Source organism: Pangasianodon hypophthalmus, chromosome 15, assembly GCF_027358585.1.
Source record: "Pangasianodon hypophthalmus isolate fPanHyp1 chromosome 15, fPanHyp1.pri, whole genome shotgun sequence".
NCBI lineage: Eukaryota > Metazoa > Chordata > Actinopteri > Siluriformes > Pangasiidae > Pangasianodon > Pangasianodon hypophthalmus.
In genome coordinates this window covers 7,967,014-7,981,980 of record NC_069724.1, presented here as the reverse complement: position 1 = coordinate 7,981,980, position 14,967 = coordinate 7,967,014, and the positions used below count along the sequence as shown (strand labels likewise).

The 14,967-nt window shown below is 39.5% G+C and overlaps 1 protein-coding gene across 4 annotated transcripts in view; it reads right to left on the bottom strand.

Moving 5' to 3' along the window:
* Window positions 1-14,967, bottom strand: part of igsf9bb (immunoglobulin superfamily, member 9Bb) — a 114,656-nt gene that overhangs the window by 9,698 nt on the left and 89,991 nt on the right. For 2 of the 4 annotated variants that reach the window (XM_026938854.3, XM_026938855.3), the window contains exons 17-19: window positions 14,382-14,427; window positions 4,791-6,428; window positions 1,870-1,997 (exon numbers count right to left, since the gene is read on the bottom strand). In XM_026938854.3, coding sequence (XP_026794655.2) covers window positions 1,870-1,997; window positions 4,791-6,428; window positions 14,382-14,427 — 1,812 coding nt within the window. Of the gene's footprint in view, window positions 1-1,866; window positions 1,998-3,794; window positions 4,005-4,790; window positions 6,429-14,381; window positions 14,428-14,967 lie in introns of those variants that run through there. The other 2 variants (XM_026938856.3, XR_008303841.1) reach the window with 2 other exon arrangements.

Genomic DNA, 14,967 nt, shown 5'->3' with positions numbered 1-14,967 from the left:
ACACTAACTACTCACATCTCAGCTCTGTGCTGTTGCAGCCTGCACAGAGTCAACTGATGTATTTAAACTACTTGACTGAGGCCTGCAAAATAGAAAGTGCCTTGTCAAATATATCAGGCAATATACACTCACCATTTTAATAGGAACACCTGTACCCCTGCTCATTCATGCAATTATCCAATAAGCCCATCATGTGGCAGCAGCGCAATGCATAAAATCATGCAGATACAGGTTAAGAGCATCAGTTAAAATTCACATCAAACATCAGAATGGAGAAAAAAATGTGATCTCCGTGACTTTGACATGGCATGGTTGTTTGGTGTCAGACAAGCTGGGTTGATTATTTGAGAATGCTGGGTTTTTCAAGTAAAACAGTCTCTAGAGATTACACAGTACGGTGTGAAAAACAAAAAACATCCAGTGTGTGGCAGTTCTGTAGGTGGAAATGCCTTGTTGATGAAAGAGGTCAGAGGAGAATAGCTAGACAGCAAGTCTATGGTAACTCAAATAACCACTCGGTACAGCCCTCTTGATCAGAAATGCATCTCAGAATGCAAACATGCCAAACCTCAAGGCGGATGGGCTACAACAAATAAAGACCACATCGGGTCTCCACATCCACACCTAGTCGATGTTTCAGGGAGCCTGTGCCCAGATTCCTGTTCTTGGCTGACAAGAGTAGAGCCCGATGTGGTTTTCTGCTGTTTAGCCCATCCAGCTCAAGGTTTGATATGTTGTGCATTCTGAGATGCGTTTTGGTTCACCACGGTTGCAAAAAGTTATACGGTTATTTGAATTACCATAGATATCCTGTAAGCACAATCTGCATGATTTTATGCACTGTGCTGCTGCCACATAAATGAGCAGGTGTACAAGTGTCCCTGTTAAGGCAGCCGGCGAATGTAGTTCCAAGAATAGGACCTGTGAAGTCAACTACTACCCTGAGTAAATTGTGACTAGAGTATATGATTACCATAATGGCTCTTATTCATCAAAGTTGCGTATGGTCAAATCTGATCCTAAAATGAGTGTACAGTACAGTTTCCTTATTCATTAGTTTCATTTTTGGTGTATCTATCTCGATCACACTTGACGATCACACTTGCCTAATCTTATTGGGGTGCGTGTGAATTTGTCCATAATGTTTTAACAACTTGAAAAATGCATAATTTGCAGTTAAATGATCAAAACCAGTATCATCAATTAATATAGCAAGTATAGTAAGTATAGTAGTATGAGTAATAAAAGTAAACATTAAATAACGGTAATAATTATAAGTAATAACAAATCACAAACTTCATACTAAAGTATAGGTTTATAATAGGGTTAAGTGTCAGCATGTAATTTGTAAATGTGAATCAGAAGCACAGATATGGATCATTTTCAGCTCATTGTCCAGACAGATGCACCCCAAACTCAGCTTGACTGAAATGTATTTTTCCACACTTGATTTACTTCTCTCCACGGATCTTGGATAACTGAAATATGATGAATGCTTTCCTTTTACTGGCTCATTGTCACAGCACCTGCATAAATTTAGGATGTGTTTCATGTAAATAAGATGTGTATAAGTGTAAATTGAGTTATGTCGTAAGCACATGGCATGTAAATATGGGACTAGTGGGTGGGAGCATGATACACGCAGTTGAAGCTGATTCAACGATTATGCTCTAATCATGATGCTTATTTTTTTGTCGTACGAGAGTATCATATTAGAAGCAGACTCATTTACACGTCATTACAGACATTAAAATTTGCATTCATTTCGATGAATATGGCCCAATGTGATGATTTAGGTTTTTCACATTTAAAAATGCTAAATCACTATTGCATACTGCTAGTAAAGAAGCAAAATGAGTGAGGTCTCACCCATTTTCTTTCTGGCCTTGGAGTTGTTATTGTTAACTGCAACCTTCTTGGCTTTTTTGACACGTTGGTATCTCAGTGCTTCTATCCTCTCAGACCCTGCAGGACCACTCGGTGTACCTCGACATTTTCTGCACAGAGGACAAAGAAAGGGCAAAGGGCTATCACACAGCAGAAAAGCTGTCCTGTGCCTTTCTTCTGATAAGACACTGGTCACATATGGCTTGGCCCAATCCTTGTCAAGTTACTGCTCTCAGTGCCAAGCTATAGGCGCACCAGATTGCCTACGAACCAGTCCAAGACATCCACACTCTCGGAATCGGCCAGTTTGTTCAGCATGACAATTATGGAGCCGGAAGTTATTTGAGTGGAAAGAGAGGTATACTCAGGGCTATAGAGGTGTACAGGTGCTTTCTCATTAGTACAATATTGTTCACAGCAACGAGGAATTTTGAAAACCAAGCTTGATGAACATTACTTCTACAGTATATTAAATAGGCGTACCTTGGTATGGTAGGATCATATGTATCAGTTTAAAAAGAACTTCGAAGAAATTATTGAATGACAAAATGTAATGGTATTAAGAAATAATAATAATAATAATAATAATATACCAATAAGATATTGTCTACTTTTGTGGAAAGGAAAGTATACATCCTTAAACATTTTAGGTTGTATTCACAGTCTTCCCATCCAAATACAGTATGGAGGCACTTAAAATGCAGCCCACATACTCAGCCACACGCACACACACGGCTCTGACGAGGCACGGTGAAACAAGAAAAAGAGCATTATAAAGGGCCCTTCCATCTGCTGGGGCTGCCGAGAGAAATTAAAAGCCATTAGTAGAGGGGGGAAATCACAGCTGAGCGACAAAGCATCTTCAAAAATGTGTTCATAGACATGAATACTGTCTACAATGGGCTTCACCATGCTGACAGGGGGAGAGATGGCGGGAGGGGAAATGGCTACTTGGGAACAGTCACATAATGAAAAATAAAACAAAGCACTCAGACAACAAATGTAACAAGAATTTAATCAGATATTTGTTCGTTTTTCAACTGAAGAGCAATATTTAGCGATGGCATGCATGGAATTTTGCACATGGAACAGAACTTTAAAGGGGAATACTCTGAAAAGCACTTCACTGGGCAAAAGCCACAAATAAAAAGAGAATGTTGTTATGGTGCCCAGAGCCAGTAGTATTTTCCCCATTACAAAACGAAGTGCATGAGCTTTTATGGAAGTATACTTTCTCCCTTTGAATGGGAGAGTGTTCTGCAGTCCAAATGTATAAGTAAACACATGTGCATTTGGATTTATGATGATGAGAGTGCTTAAAAAGGGCCAGTATTATTTTTTTTTACCCTACTGTGTAACAATAACAAAAATGAAATACACTTTGCAACAGAGGCAATGTTTAAAATATCTCCTGCTTTTTTAAATGGTAATTCTGATTTATTGTGTGGCTATAATGTGATTAACCATACGACTAGGTAACAGATTTTTTTAATCATATAGACTGTGGCTTCACTTGTTCTTGTTTTCATTTCAGAACCTTCATGGCCCTATTTCACTAGCAAAAAAGTGATCACAATCCTAAATGTCCTTTGTGTTTTTCACATTTAGGAAAAAAACAGGTAAAGCAAGTAAAGTTTGTGTTGACCACATGATCTATGACATATTTCTTAATAACTAGAAACTTACATATGCATACCAAGATGAGAATGCATATAGGGTTCTAGACTGCAGAACTTAAATGTGTAGCTACTCATAACATAAGAAAAAAAAAAAAAAGAAAAAAATGCAGGTTGGTGTAGCAAACTAAATAAATCAAGACTCTCAGACTCGTATTCCCCTTTAAAGAACGAGGTGAATAAAAGCCCCACCTGCTGCCCCCCCCTTTCAGACATGGATCCAACCCTTACCTATTGCGGTGTAGAGGACCTGGTCACAACAACGCTGCCCAGATAGCTGAGATCAATCAAAAACAAAGCAGGTAAGACTCCAGGAGTCATCAAGAATGACCAACTGCCCCTAATTGAGATGATGACGACATTGCAACAGATGAGAGCGGACAGTCCCTGCAACACGATTCGCCCAACAAGCCTCCCCCTGGCAGTCAGAGCTGGGGTGACCTGGGTGATGGAGGAAAGGGAGGTGTGGGAGAAGCAATCATGCAGTCATATTACTAAGGATCGGGAGAGGAGGCCTGTGCCTGCTGTGCTGGACACGTCTAAATCAATCTCCACTTCAAACATACTGTAAGTCATCCTAAAAAGCCTGGAGTTAGTCAAAACAGGGCTTTATTTTGACTGAGAAAGGGCAATTGGGATGCACGGGGGTTCCTCCTGTTGGGTGAAAGGCAGGGTAAAGCAGAATGACACAGAATGGAAAGGCTGGGGTCCAGTGGTGGTGTTCCTCTGATTCCAGGCTTTTAAGGGGCTTTGGTACTGCATTTTAAATTGACTTAATATAGCACTCATTGAGACTGAGCCCCAAAAGGTCTGTCACCATATCTGTGAAGCAAATAATCCATCCTGCCTTGAGCTTATATTTTTTGCCCTAATACCAAATCAGTTTAGTTTAATTTTCAGACAAGTGTCTTTAAGTGCTTCACAGACCTTATGAATGAACATTGATGTTTGACATGAAAAGGAGCATCAGTGAGACTGAGAACTACAGAGTCATAGCACAACATCATCTATGTAGAAAATGATTCTGAATGGTTTGCAAAATGTAAGGCATTGAGGGCAGTTTAGAAAAGAAAACATGACTTTCGATGCAGTTATTTTCTTTAGCAAACACAGGTAAAACTGCTCTACCTTCATGGGCAGTTAGAAAGGTTTTCTACTTGTGTAAGTAAATTTGCCTATTATACATTTTTAGTACAAGGAACCTTTTTGCAACCCCATTGAACTTACCCTGAAGCTGATAGCTGGGGCGGAGAGGGTTCTGATGGCAGAATCTCCTCCTCACTCCTCCTCTGGGTTGGAATCTGTCCAAAAATGCTGCTGCTTTCCATGGGGGGTGACGGAGTTTGAGATGGATAGCTTGTTGCTGAGGTGCCAAAGGCCATGTGGGAGCGGTAAATAGGACTTGCCCTTCGGCTTCCCTGGCCTTGAGCAGGGGAAGAAGAAGGTGAGGATCTTTTTGAAAAGCTAACAGAAGAGGGTGGCTGCAGGGTTATTTCAGACATCTCCGGGGGAATGGAAGGCTGGACAATGCTAGGACGGGGCCTGGGGCGCACTACAATCTCTGGAGAACCCTCATGAGAGCTAATGGGGCTTTGAGTAAGAGGTGAGAGACGGGAAGGCTGGAGTACCACCATGCTGGGTTCCATCCTACGGGGCTGTCTGGGACTGAGCCTGGGAGTTAACTCATACCAACGGGTATCCAGGCTTCCAAATGAGCTAGGACCAACAATGTGAGACGCTGGGTCAGGGTAAGGCAATACCGGCACACCCATACCGTGGCTTGTGTGTCTTAGCTGCCCTAGACTCTGTGCCTCTTGCATAGGTAAATGCTTGGCTGGAAGGCCCTGAGGCTTCACTTTGCTGGGAGATTTGCCTAGCCGACTCTTTGGGGCCTCCAGCTGAAGAATACCAGGATAGGAGGGTATGTGAATGGAAGCAGGTGGGAGAGCACTAGGAGGGAGAATGAGGGGTGGTGGAAGAGAAGGTTCCCGGTGAAATTGCAAAGGGTGTGGGGGTGGGAATATGAAGTGAGGACCCTCAAATGTGGCAAAAGAGAAATCAGGCCGTTGCCAGATATCCGGGGAACGGGATGATGTGTGTGTCAAGGGAAGGGAGCAGCCTGAGACTGCATAGTGCTGAATCTCTCCTTCAGTGATTTCCTCTGGTATGGTTGGATGACCAAAAGGCCCCTCTAGGTGGTAAGGGGGTGAAGACATTACTGAGCTAAGTGGGCTGGTGTCTGGCATGTAGAAAGGAGGTGGAGGCTCAGGTTCTCCAGGACTGCCCAAATAGCTGCCCAAGTAGAACTGGCCATGGGAAAAGGCTCGAAAATGAGGAGCACCACGGATCTGCCCCATGGCCTGAAGTCGACTGCTCTCCATGATGGTCAACCCTTCAATTGGCCTCTGGAAGCGGGGGCTATAGGCTGGGGGCTGCAAGTAAGACTCCTGGCTGGAAGAAATGGGAGAGATCTGATGGGGTCTGAGAGTGGCCATCATAGGAGGCATGGGGCCTGGATCATCATTCTCTTCATCAGACTGTCGAAATTCTGGGTAAAGATCTGACTCTTCCACAAAGGGGAAGCCCTCAATACGCCTAGGCTTGACAGGTGTGCCCGTGTCAGTGGGCTCCATGACAAAACGACCATCTGGCCCACGACTGATTAACTCAATAGGTGTAGTAGCCTCAGCTTCATGTTTTGAGACACTATATTTCTTGCTAATTATTGCTCTTTTGGTCTTCTTGTATAAGGAAAGCTCCTTCTCCTTGGCAGGACTTTTCTTAGCTCGTGATTCATCCTCAGATGACTCAGATGGAGCTCCCATGGATCGGACACTCTCTGGACTCATCTTTCCAGAAGACGGCCTGAAGAAGAAAGACATGGAAACCATTAGTGGCAGTAGCTTAATCAGAATTTATTCTGACAAGATCTTACAAAGCTTAACATATCATGTATGAAAACAATTTATGTTTTTCTCATATAGATCTTCTGCTGAAATTCTTAAAAGAAGTTAGTTCTAGGTAGACAATTGGCAAGCAAATCCCTGGAGTGTGAAATGCTGCTTAACACATGGCAACCAAATATTATGAAGTTATATTTTAACTTCAAGCCAAGTATTACATACATCAACACAGACACAATCATTTGCCTGACCCAAGTGACAGCGAAATAATGCTGAATTTCTTTCAGTGAGAGAAAAAAGGGTTTGTGAGTACCATGCAAAGTTATACATAAAATTTAAGGTGAATGAGTGAGACGAGTTTGCGCAGACAATCGATCTGGCTTGGCATCAATGATTTTAATTGTCTGTAGTAATCAGTTGACTTATCGCACCCAATACACTTTCTGGATAAATATATTCTTCGATTAACTTTGGTATAAATATATTAGATAGTCTTCAGTAACTGCTTTATCTTGGTCAGTGTCTTGGTGGATCCAGAATCTATCCCAGCAACCCTGGGGACAAGGTGGATGGATGAGACACCAGTCCCTCACAGTGCATTACATATATTCATATACTCATTCACACCAAAGGGTAATTGAGAGTAGTCTATCCATCCACCCACATGTTTTTGGCAGATGGGAGGAAACAGAAGAACCTAGAGGAATCGCTGCATAGACAGTTATACAAGCTCAGGATTGAACCAGCATGCCACCTACCAATATACTAACAGTTTTACTTATTTCCAGGCCTATTATATATTGTAACTTTTCTTACAATTATTGGATTCTGTTGAATAGTTTAAACAAATTATACTCAGGTGGTTGAAGGTTTGTTCTGCACATTCATTCCTCTTGTTCTCAAACCTGTAATCCTGAACTAAGACTACCCACAATTACTTTCTTCAGGGCCCAGATAAGTTTAATTAAAATGAGTGAAAGCTGTGAAATTCCCTTCCCTTTCTGGATGTTTGAGATATCTGCTAAGATATGTCTTAGTTCTTTTCAGTCATTCCATTATCTTGTAACAAGCTAAACTTTGCTGAGACCTTCTACTCAGACTTCAATTAGTAATATTGTACCTTTATGTTGTGTCTTTCCATTCCTTGGACCAGAATGTAAAAATAAACAAATTAATTAAAAAGTGGCTTTATTTATTTGTTAACTGTGTCTTCTCTTAACACATAAGCACTATAAAAAAAAGAACAATGTGATCTTATTGACTAATCATGAGTAATGATCATTTTTATAAAAACAAAATCACATTCTGGACAAAGAGATTAATTTTATTTCATGAAACACGGTAAAACAATCATCCAGAAAAAGGAGGAAAATCAGAGCTGCAATTATTTTATTAGTAGTAATGTCAGCTGAAGCCTTGTTTCTGCTGAATCATTACACTTTGTGGCTGTGCTGGCTGCAGTGACGATGCTGGGTTTCCATGGCAACTGCCTACCAATGACCAACATTGAAGTCAGTGATGTCATCCATGCTTCCCGAGACAACAAACCACAAGAGGAGAATCTTATACTCATCAACAGTGTTAGATCAGAGCAAACCGCTAATCATTTACAGAAGGCCAGAAAGCATTTACAGCCTTTTTGTGAACTAAACTGTTTCTTAAGCTTTCTTGTTTTAAAAGCATCTCTTGGACCAAACACTGTTTTACATCTAATTATTTTTTATCAACCTCACTGATAACGCAGTTCATTTTTAATTATTATGATTGTCACAAATGTATGAGCTTTAAACAATTACACTAACCAAATCATCTTCATACATGAGAAAATGCAGCACAAGCATATTTACAAACACATTATGCACATGCTCTTGCACAGCTGAATGAGCCGATTGAGAATGTGAATGAGTAAAAGCTATATTTAATCAGCGACTAAAAAATTAACAGATGTAATTACTGTAAAGTGCATGAATCATAAAACCTACAACTCATTCATAAATTAAAGGAAAGGACCTAAAAGTGTTGACAGAAATAAAGAAGCTCATTTGAAACTCCAAGGCCAATAATGCCATTTCAGCTCATGTGGGTGTGAAATGTATAACATAATACATTTAAACTGCAAAAGCAATATTACTTAGCACTAAACAGTGGCTCTAGAATAGGCTCAAAGCTACTACCACTCTATTACACAATACGAAAGCAGTGTAAACTGGTCAGAACGTGTCTTCAATTACCATGTACACTCATGAGTGACATCTGTAAAACATTAGGTCACCAGAACAATAAATCAAAATAAGATTGCAAAAAAAAACTACAAAGGATTTGACGCAGGAATGTTTGCCGCTCGTGGTCAAGCTCTGGTGTGAAGTGGAGTGCTGGTCACATAGATGCAGCCGTTCAGAGGACGCTCATCATCGAAATCTGAAAATCTGATATGAACACCATGAGGTTAACACCCTAGACATCTTCACTGTGTCCACCTAAACTGCAAATAAAATAATTATAGTGTAGAATTTCTCAGAATTTTTTTCATAATTTTTGAAAAAATCATATTTTGACCAAAATTGGATTTTCTGCCCATAACACACTTTCATACATCTATTTTAAGAACACATAAATGTTGTAGGAATTTTTCTATTTTAAACTATAAAATAGCCTAAAGATGCTTTAATTGCTAAGTTAAACTTTCCTCACAAATTGAACGTCAGGCTTTGATCAAGTTATTGGTTTCGTGCCATAGTGAAACAGGCATAAGCCTAACCAGTTCAGTTTGTAACAGCAGAAATACCAGCTGGCAAATTATCCATCCCTTCGCTGAAACGACTGATTCAGTGGACAAAGAGGAAATCTTAACACCTAACCAACAAGCCTAAGTGTAGTAGCTCAAGACAGTTTTTACATAAAGTTTGTATTTTCTTTATCTAACTTCTTTTATATAGCACCTTTCATACATTCAGAGTGCAAAGTGCTTTACAGTGGAAAAAAGATGGAAATAAAGCAACAGAATATAGTCAAAATAAAACAGTATAATATTCAAATAATACTAATGGAATAAATAATAGCAGTGACAGAAAGAAGAAAACAATAACAATATGAAATATTTTTTAAAAAGTGTGTGTAAATTATAAAAAGTGTGTACAAATAGAATAAAACTACAGTTAAAATTAATAATTAAGAACATAATTAATATAATATAAAGTAATGTAGAAATAACATAAAAGTAAAGCAAACAATAAAAGCTAGTTAAAAGCTAAAGAGAAAAGAAGAATGTTTTTAGCATGTTTTTCTTTGCGAACGTGGCGAATGTTTAATGGTAATGTTCCAGATCGTTAATGCATAAAGACAAAAGGCTGCTTCACTACTCTCTTTAAGTTTCATACAAAACACAGTTTCATAGAAAACACAGTAGTCTAGCGCTCAATGATATTAAGGCATAATTTGTAACTTAGTTTACCAGGCATTTAGAGGTACGTGAAGGTGCTAAGCCGTGTGATCTCAATCTTGGTCTAATACGATATCACTTGTAGTATGTAGTAGTATTCTACTGCTGCGTATTGCAAAAATTGTAGTTTGTTTGTTAAGCAGTCAAGAAAAGAAAAACACCAAAGCATGGACAAATTTCTTGGCATGGTGTAATGGACATAAGGTATCACCTGTGCTATATTCCTTAGATGATGAAAAGCGTTTTTTTGTAATGTTATTAATGTATGCTTTAAAAGATAAATCATTATCTAGACCCAAATTGTGCAGCTTAATCAGGGAAGTCCAGAGACCTGCAGAAATAATAGCACAAAGGCATGAGGACATGGAGAAGCAGCAGGCTGGCCAGTAAGAGCCTGTGGGGTGAAAATAACCTAGAGGTCAGCAGGATGCGTGCTGAATGTGGCCTAGAGATGTTCAGCCAGGCAGAATAAGATGGTCCTCAAAGGAGAATAAAAGCTAACTGAGGCATGGAGTTAATTAAGTCATCCTGTATTAACCAATAATATATGGATGATCTACTGTATATTTAAATAATAATGAAAATATGGCAACTACATTTACAATCACGCAGAGCAACACTTGATTTAAGCATCCTTGTTTTTTCATTGCATAAATAAGCAAGTGCTTTCACAGGCTTTCCCTAAAAATTAGTCACATGGCAATTCCATGTCCAAGCATCGCCTCCTGCTGGACACACATGACTCAACAGCTGAGACACTGAAGGTCATCACACTGTTCAGAGCTAGGCGTGTGTATGTATGGATGGATGTGGGACAGGCAGGAGTGGAAAAAAGGGCTGAGGCAATTTCTTTGGGGTGTCCGCCACTACAACTGTGCCCATAGGCAGCGCACATGGGACATGCGGCCAAGCCAGTACACGCTCGGCTGCGCAAGGTACAGGCACTCACTGACGGCTTGAAGGTGGGGGCCTGAGCCTGCTCCCATCCGTCCCCTCCCACAAGGGCTCTATGCCAGGCAGAGGGGTTAGAGGAGCCCTGCGACAGGAAACATAACAGAGACAGAAGGAAGGGGCAGGGGAGCACGAAGGTTGTCAATGATGTTTAGCTTCCGCATATCCCAGACAGGAGGAGTGACAAAAAAAGCACCAAAATGGCAGAAAGAAAAGATATAACTAAAAGAAAAAAAAATGTGATCAAGGGCACTTCAGTGCTTTATTAACACCATCACACTTTTTTCAACATGAGAAGATATTGCCTGCAATGGTGAATGGAGGAAATCATTTATATGACCTGTACTAGCCTAAAAGCATTTATTAATAGTATGTTCGTATTGTATTGTAAAATAATAAACAGAAAAAACGAGGCAGTGTTATACATGAAAGCAGCATCTTTCAAACCAAAGCAGAGCAGAGAAGGCACGGTCACCACGCTTACTTTTCCTAACTCTGCTGTTAGCTGCTGTCAGGCGAATCATCCACATACATTGTTCTATTTGCATAACAAACATTAATGCATCTTTTGCTATGACAACAAACAAAAACAAACTGCCCAAAAATGAAATGTACACAATTCTCCCCTATAGCGCATATGTAGTCAAATAATCGAGACACGTTTGGTGTGTTTTTTAATTTTGCACTGGAGCTACAAAGTAACACTGCTGACAAATAAGAAGATTTATACGATTATAGCTTGCAGTTTAGGACTGTCTTAACTGCAAGTCAAAATCACACACACAAGGAATGCATTTTTGTCCATACCTATTGTTAAACGAGAAACAAGTGTCCAGTGTCCAGTGCAAAACTAAAAAAGCACATCTGAGATTTTTCCCAGACTGTGTTTATTGGAGTAAGAACTCATATTTTTACCTTAACTTCAGTAAAACCTTCAATTAAAAAAAATCAATATGCTGCATGAACTTTGGGTTTATATGCATACTTTATATGGCCAAAAGTATGTGTTCACCTGACCATCACTCCCGTATGTGTTCCTTCCCCAAACTGCTGCCACAAAATTGGAAGTACACAATTGTCTAGAATGTCTTCATATGCTGTAGCTGTAAGACTTCCTTTCACTGGAACTAAGGGGCGCGAACCTGGAGAAATGCCCCTGACCGCAAAGTGGGATCCAAGAGTGGAAGAACTCGAGTGGCCTGCACAGAGCTCTGACCTCAACCCCAATGAACACTTTTGGGATGAACTAGAACGCTGACTACACCCCAGTCCTCCTCGCCCAGCATCAATGCCTCACCTCACTAATTCTCTTGTGGCTGAATGAGCACAAATCCCCACAGCCACGCTCCAAAATCTAGTGGAAAGCCTTCTCAGAAGAGTGGAGGTTATTATAACAGCAAAGGAACTAAATCTGGAACAAGCACATATGGATGTGTCTGGTCAGGTGTCCACAAATTGGTACATATATATTTGGCCATAATATATATATGTACCAATTTTGAGTCAGACTGAATCTCTTAGTGAGATTTGCTTTGAGAAATGCCTTTCCCATGTAACTATACATTTCTGTATGTGTGCCATCCAGAGCAGACACTGGCACTATGACAACAAGCTCATTATGGATAATAATGATCCTAAACTCTTTTATAGCCAGTTACAGTCTTGAGTAGCAATGTTTAAAATTTTGCCAGGACTTGTAATCATTTACTGCAACATATGTACAATGAGTTAACATTAAAGCAAAAACATATTGGAGAAACATAAAAAGTGTGTTCCTAATTCAATTTACCCATAAACCCTTTAAGTAAAATGAAAATTAATGCCTTAGAATAACTGGCAAATTAGCTCCACAGGGAAACTGAGATAAGCCTTGCGTTTAACTGAGTATACAGTTAACTAAAGGAAATGGAGTGCTCTTCTTTCAAGATTTGCCCCCATGACAGCATTATGCCATTAAATCCCTGTGCATTGCAAGTTCCTTTCTCTGTTTCTCTTTCTGCTGTGCAAATTAAAATACCCCCACCTGGTCTTAAAACTCACATGTCCATCACAGAAGGCTTATGTAACAACAAAGAGAGATCCTGAATCTGTACTTAGAAATTTCCAGAGCTAAATATGGGATATACTACAGCTCATTGTATGAATAGAGATACACTCACCGACCATTTGTCCACCTGTACACCTGCTTATTCATGCAATTATCCAATGTAGAGTTTACACAGAATGGTGCAAAAACATTCAGTGAGCAACAGTTCTGCAGGCACAGATGCCTTGCTGATTAGAGAGGACACAGGAGAATGGCCAGACTGGTTCGAGTTCTCAATTCGAGAGATCTCAATAATCACACTTTACAAACATGGTGAGCAGAAAAGAATTTCAGAATGCACAGCATGTCAGACTTTTAGGCAGATGGGCTAAAACAACAGATGACCACAACGGGAGTCACTATGTTTTACCAATCTTCATCTGTTCTTTTTCTAATCTTCAACTGTCCAGTTTCAGTGATGAATAATTGCATAACTGAGGATGGGTACAGGTGTTACTATTAAAGCGGCCAGTAAGTTTATATGTGGTATAATGTTTCTCAAAGAATTTCGGGCCATTTCTGTAATTAGAAGGAATAGTACAAATATGGTAAACCTTCTGATTTAAACCTCTACATGAATCGTTAAATAGTACAAGACGAAATTCTCATATGCTATGTACAATCTTGTGTAGACTTCCCCAATGCCCATGGCCCTTACGGCATAAACTGCATTGTTATTTAGCCTGTTATGGGGTAATAATTTATAAACAGTATGACAGCTCCTCTTGGACCAAACATCAGTATGCAACAATAGTGACATTCTGGGTGTGTGTGTCTGTGTGTGTGCGTGTGTTTTTTTTTAATCCATATGGAGCTAGCATTAGACAGATATTGACAGAATGGCATCCAAGAGTCACTATCCTTCAGGTGCAAAACAGAAAGCAATGTGTTTCAAAAACATGTTAAAGCACTCGATCTCAGCTCATAATTAGGTTTAAATGTTTGGAATAAAAAAACAGATTGTAATAAAGAGAAACTAGAAAATGTCTACATATGCCTGCTAATGTGGTGAAAGGTAGATGCCCATGATGCCTAAGTTGGGGACCGTCAACCCTTAAGTTCAGGGCCCTGATAAGGCAAGGACCCCCCACTGCATGAATTAAATGCACGAATTAAAGCTTTCAGACAAACCTCTGATCAATATTAAGCACTCTGGCACATGATTAATAAAGGTAACAGTTCAATGTTTGTTCACGTTAACTAATGTGTTGAATAATGTCAGTTAAGGGAAGCTTTATGAAAAGCATTACCAAAAATGAGCCTTGATGAAATGAACTTGAAATGCTCTGTGACCACTTTATGTGAGCTACTGGCTTCACTATGACCAGTAATTAATTTGGGAGTAATGGAAATGATGTGTCAGGTTCCTGCAGTGTACACACCACTCATTAAATTAGCAGAGATTGAGGGAGGAGGTGGAAGATTAAGTGGTTACTTACGGAGTCTCCACGCTTTTTCTGCAGTGTGTTATTGAAAGCGGAGGATCTATTTTAAAAAGGCAAGACAAAAAAAAAAAACAAGAGGAGATAAGTAAACAAGTCAGGAATGATATACTGTAAATGCAGCCTTAAGATATGACACCTCCACTGTGTATTTACAGAACTATCTGCACACCGGGAAAAAAAAAACATATTCAACCCAATAATCATGGTTTTCTTTATATCACAGTATATAAGAGCTTATTCTATTACAGTAACTTATATGTATTTCATTATTTGGTTAGAAAAAACCATTAGAACCATTTGTTGCTACTAGAACCATTTGTTTCTACACTAGACTTTATAAGGGGACTTTGCTTCATTGAAAAATGAAAAAATGTAGGTTTCTCTTATTCTAACCTCTAAAAGAGGTTCAAGAGACATACAACACCTCGAAATAATGTTTTTATCTACAGCATATTGTATTGTGATTTCCCATAACTTCGTGTTTGCAAAGTGCAATGATTTAGTGACATGTATAGGGAAACTGAAAAGTATTTAAATATGTTTATGTATTAAAAATCAAGAAGAATCATCGGTTTCTCTG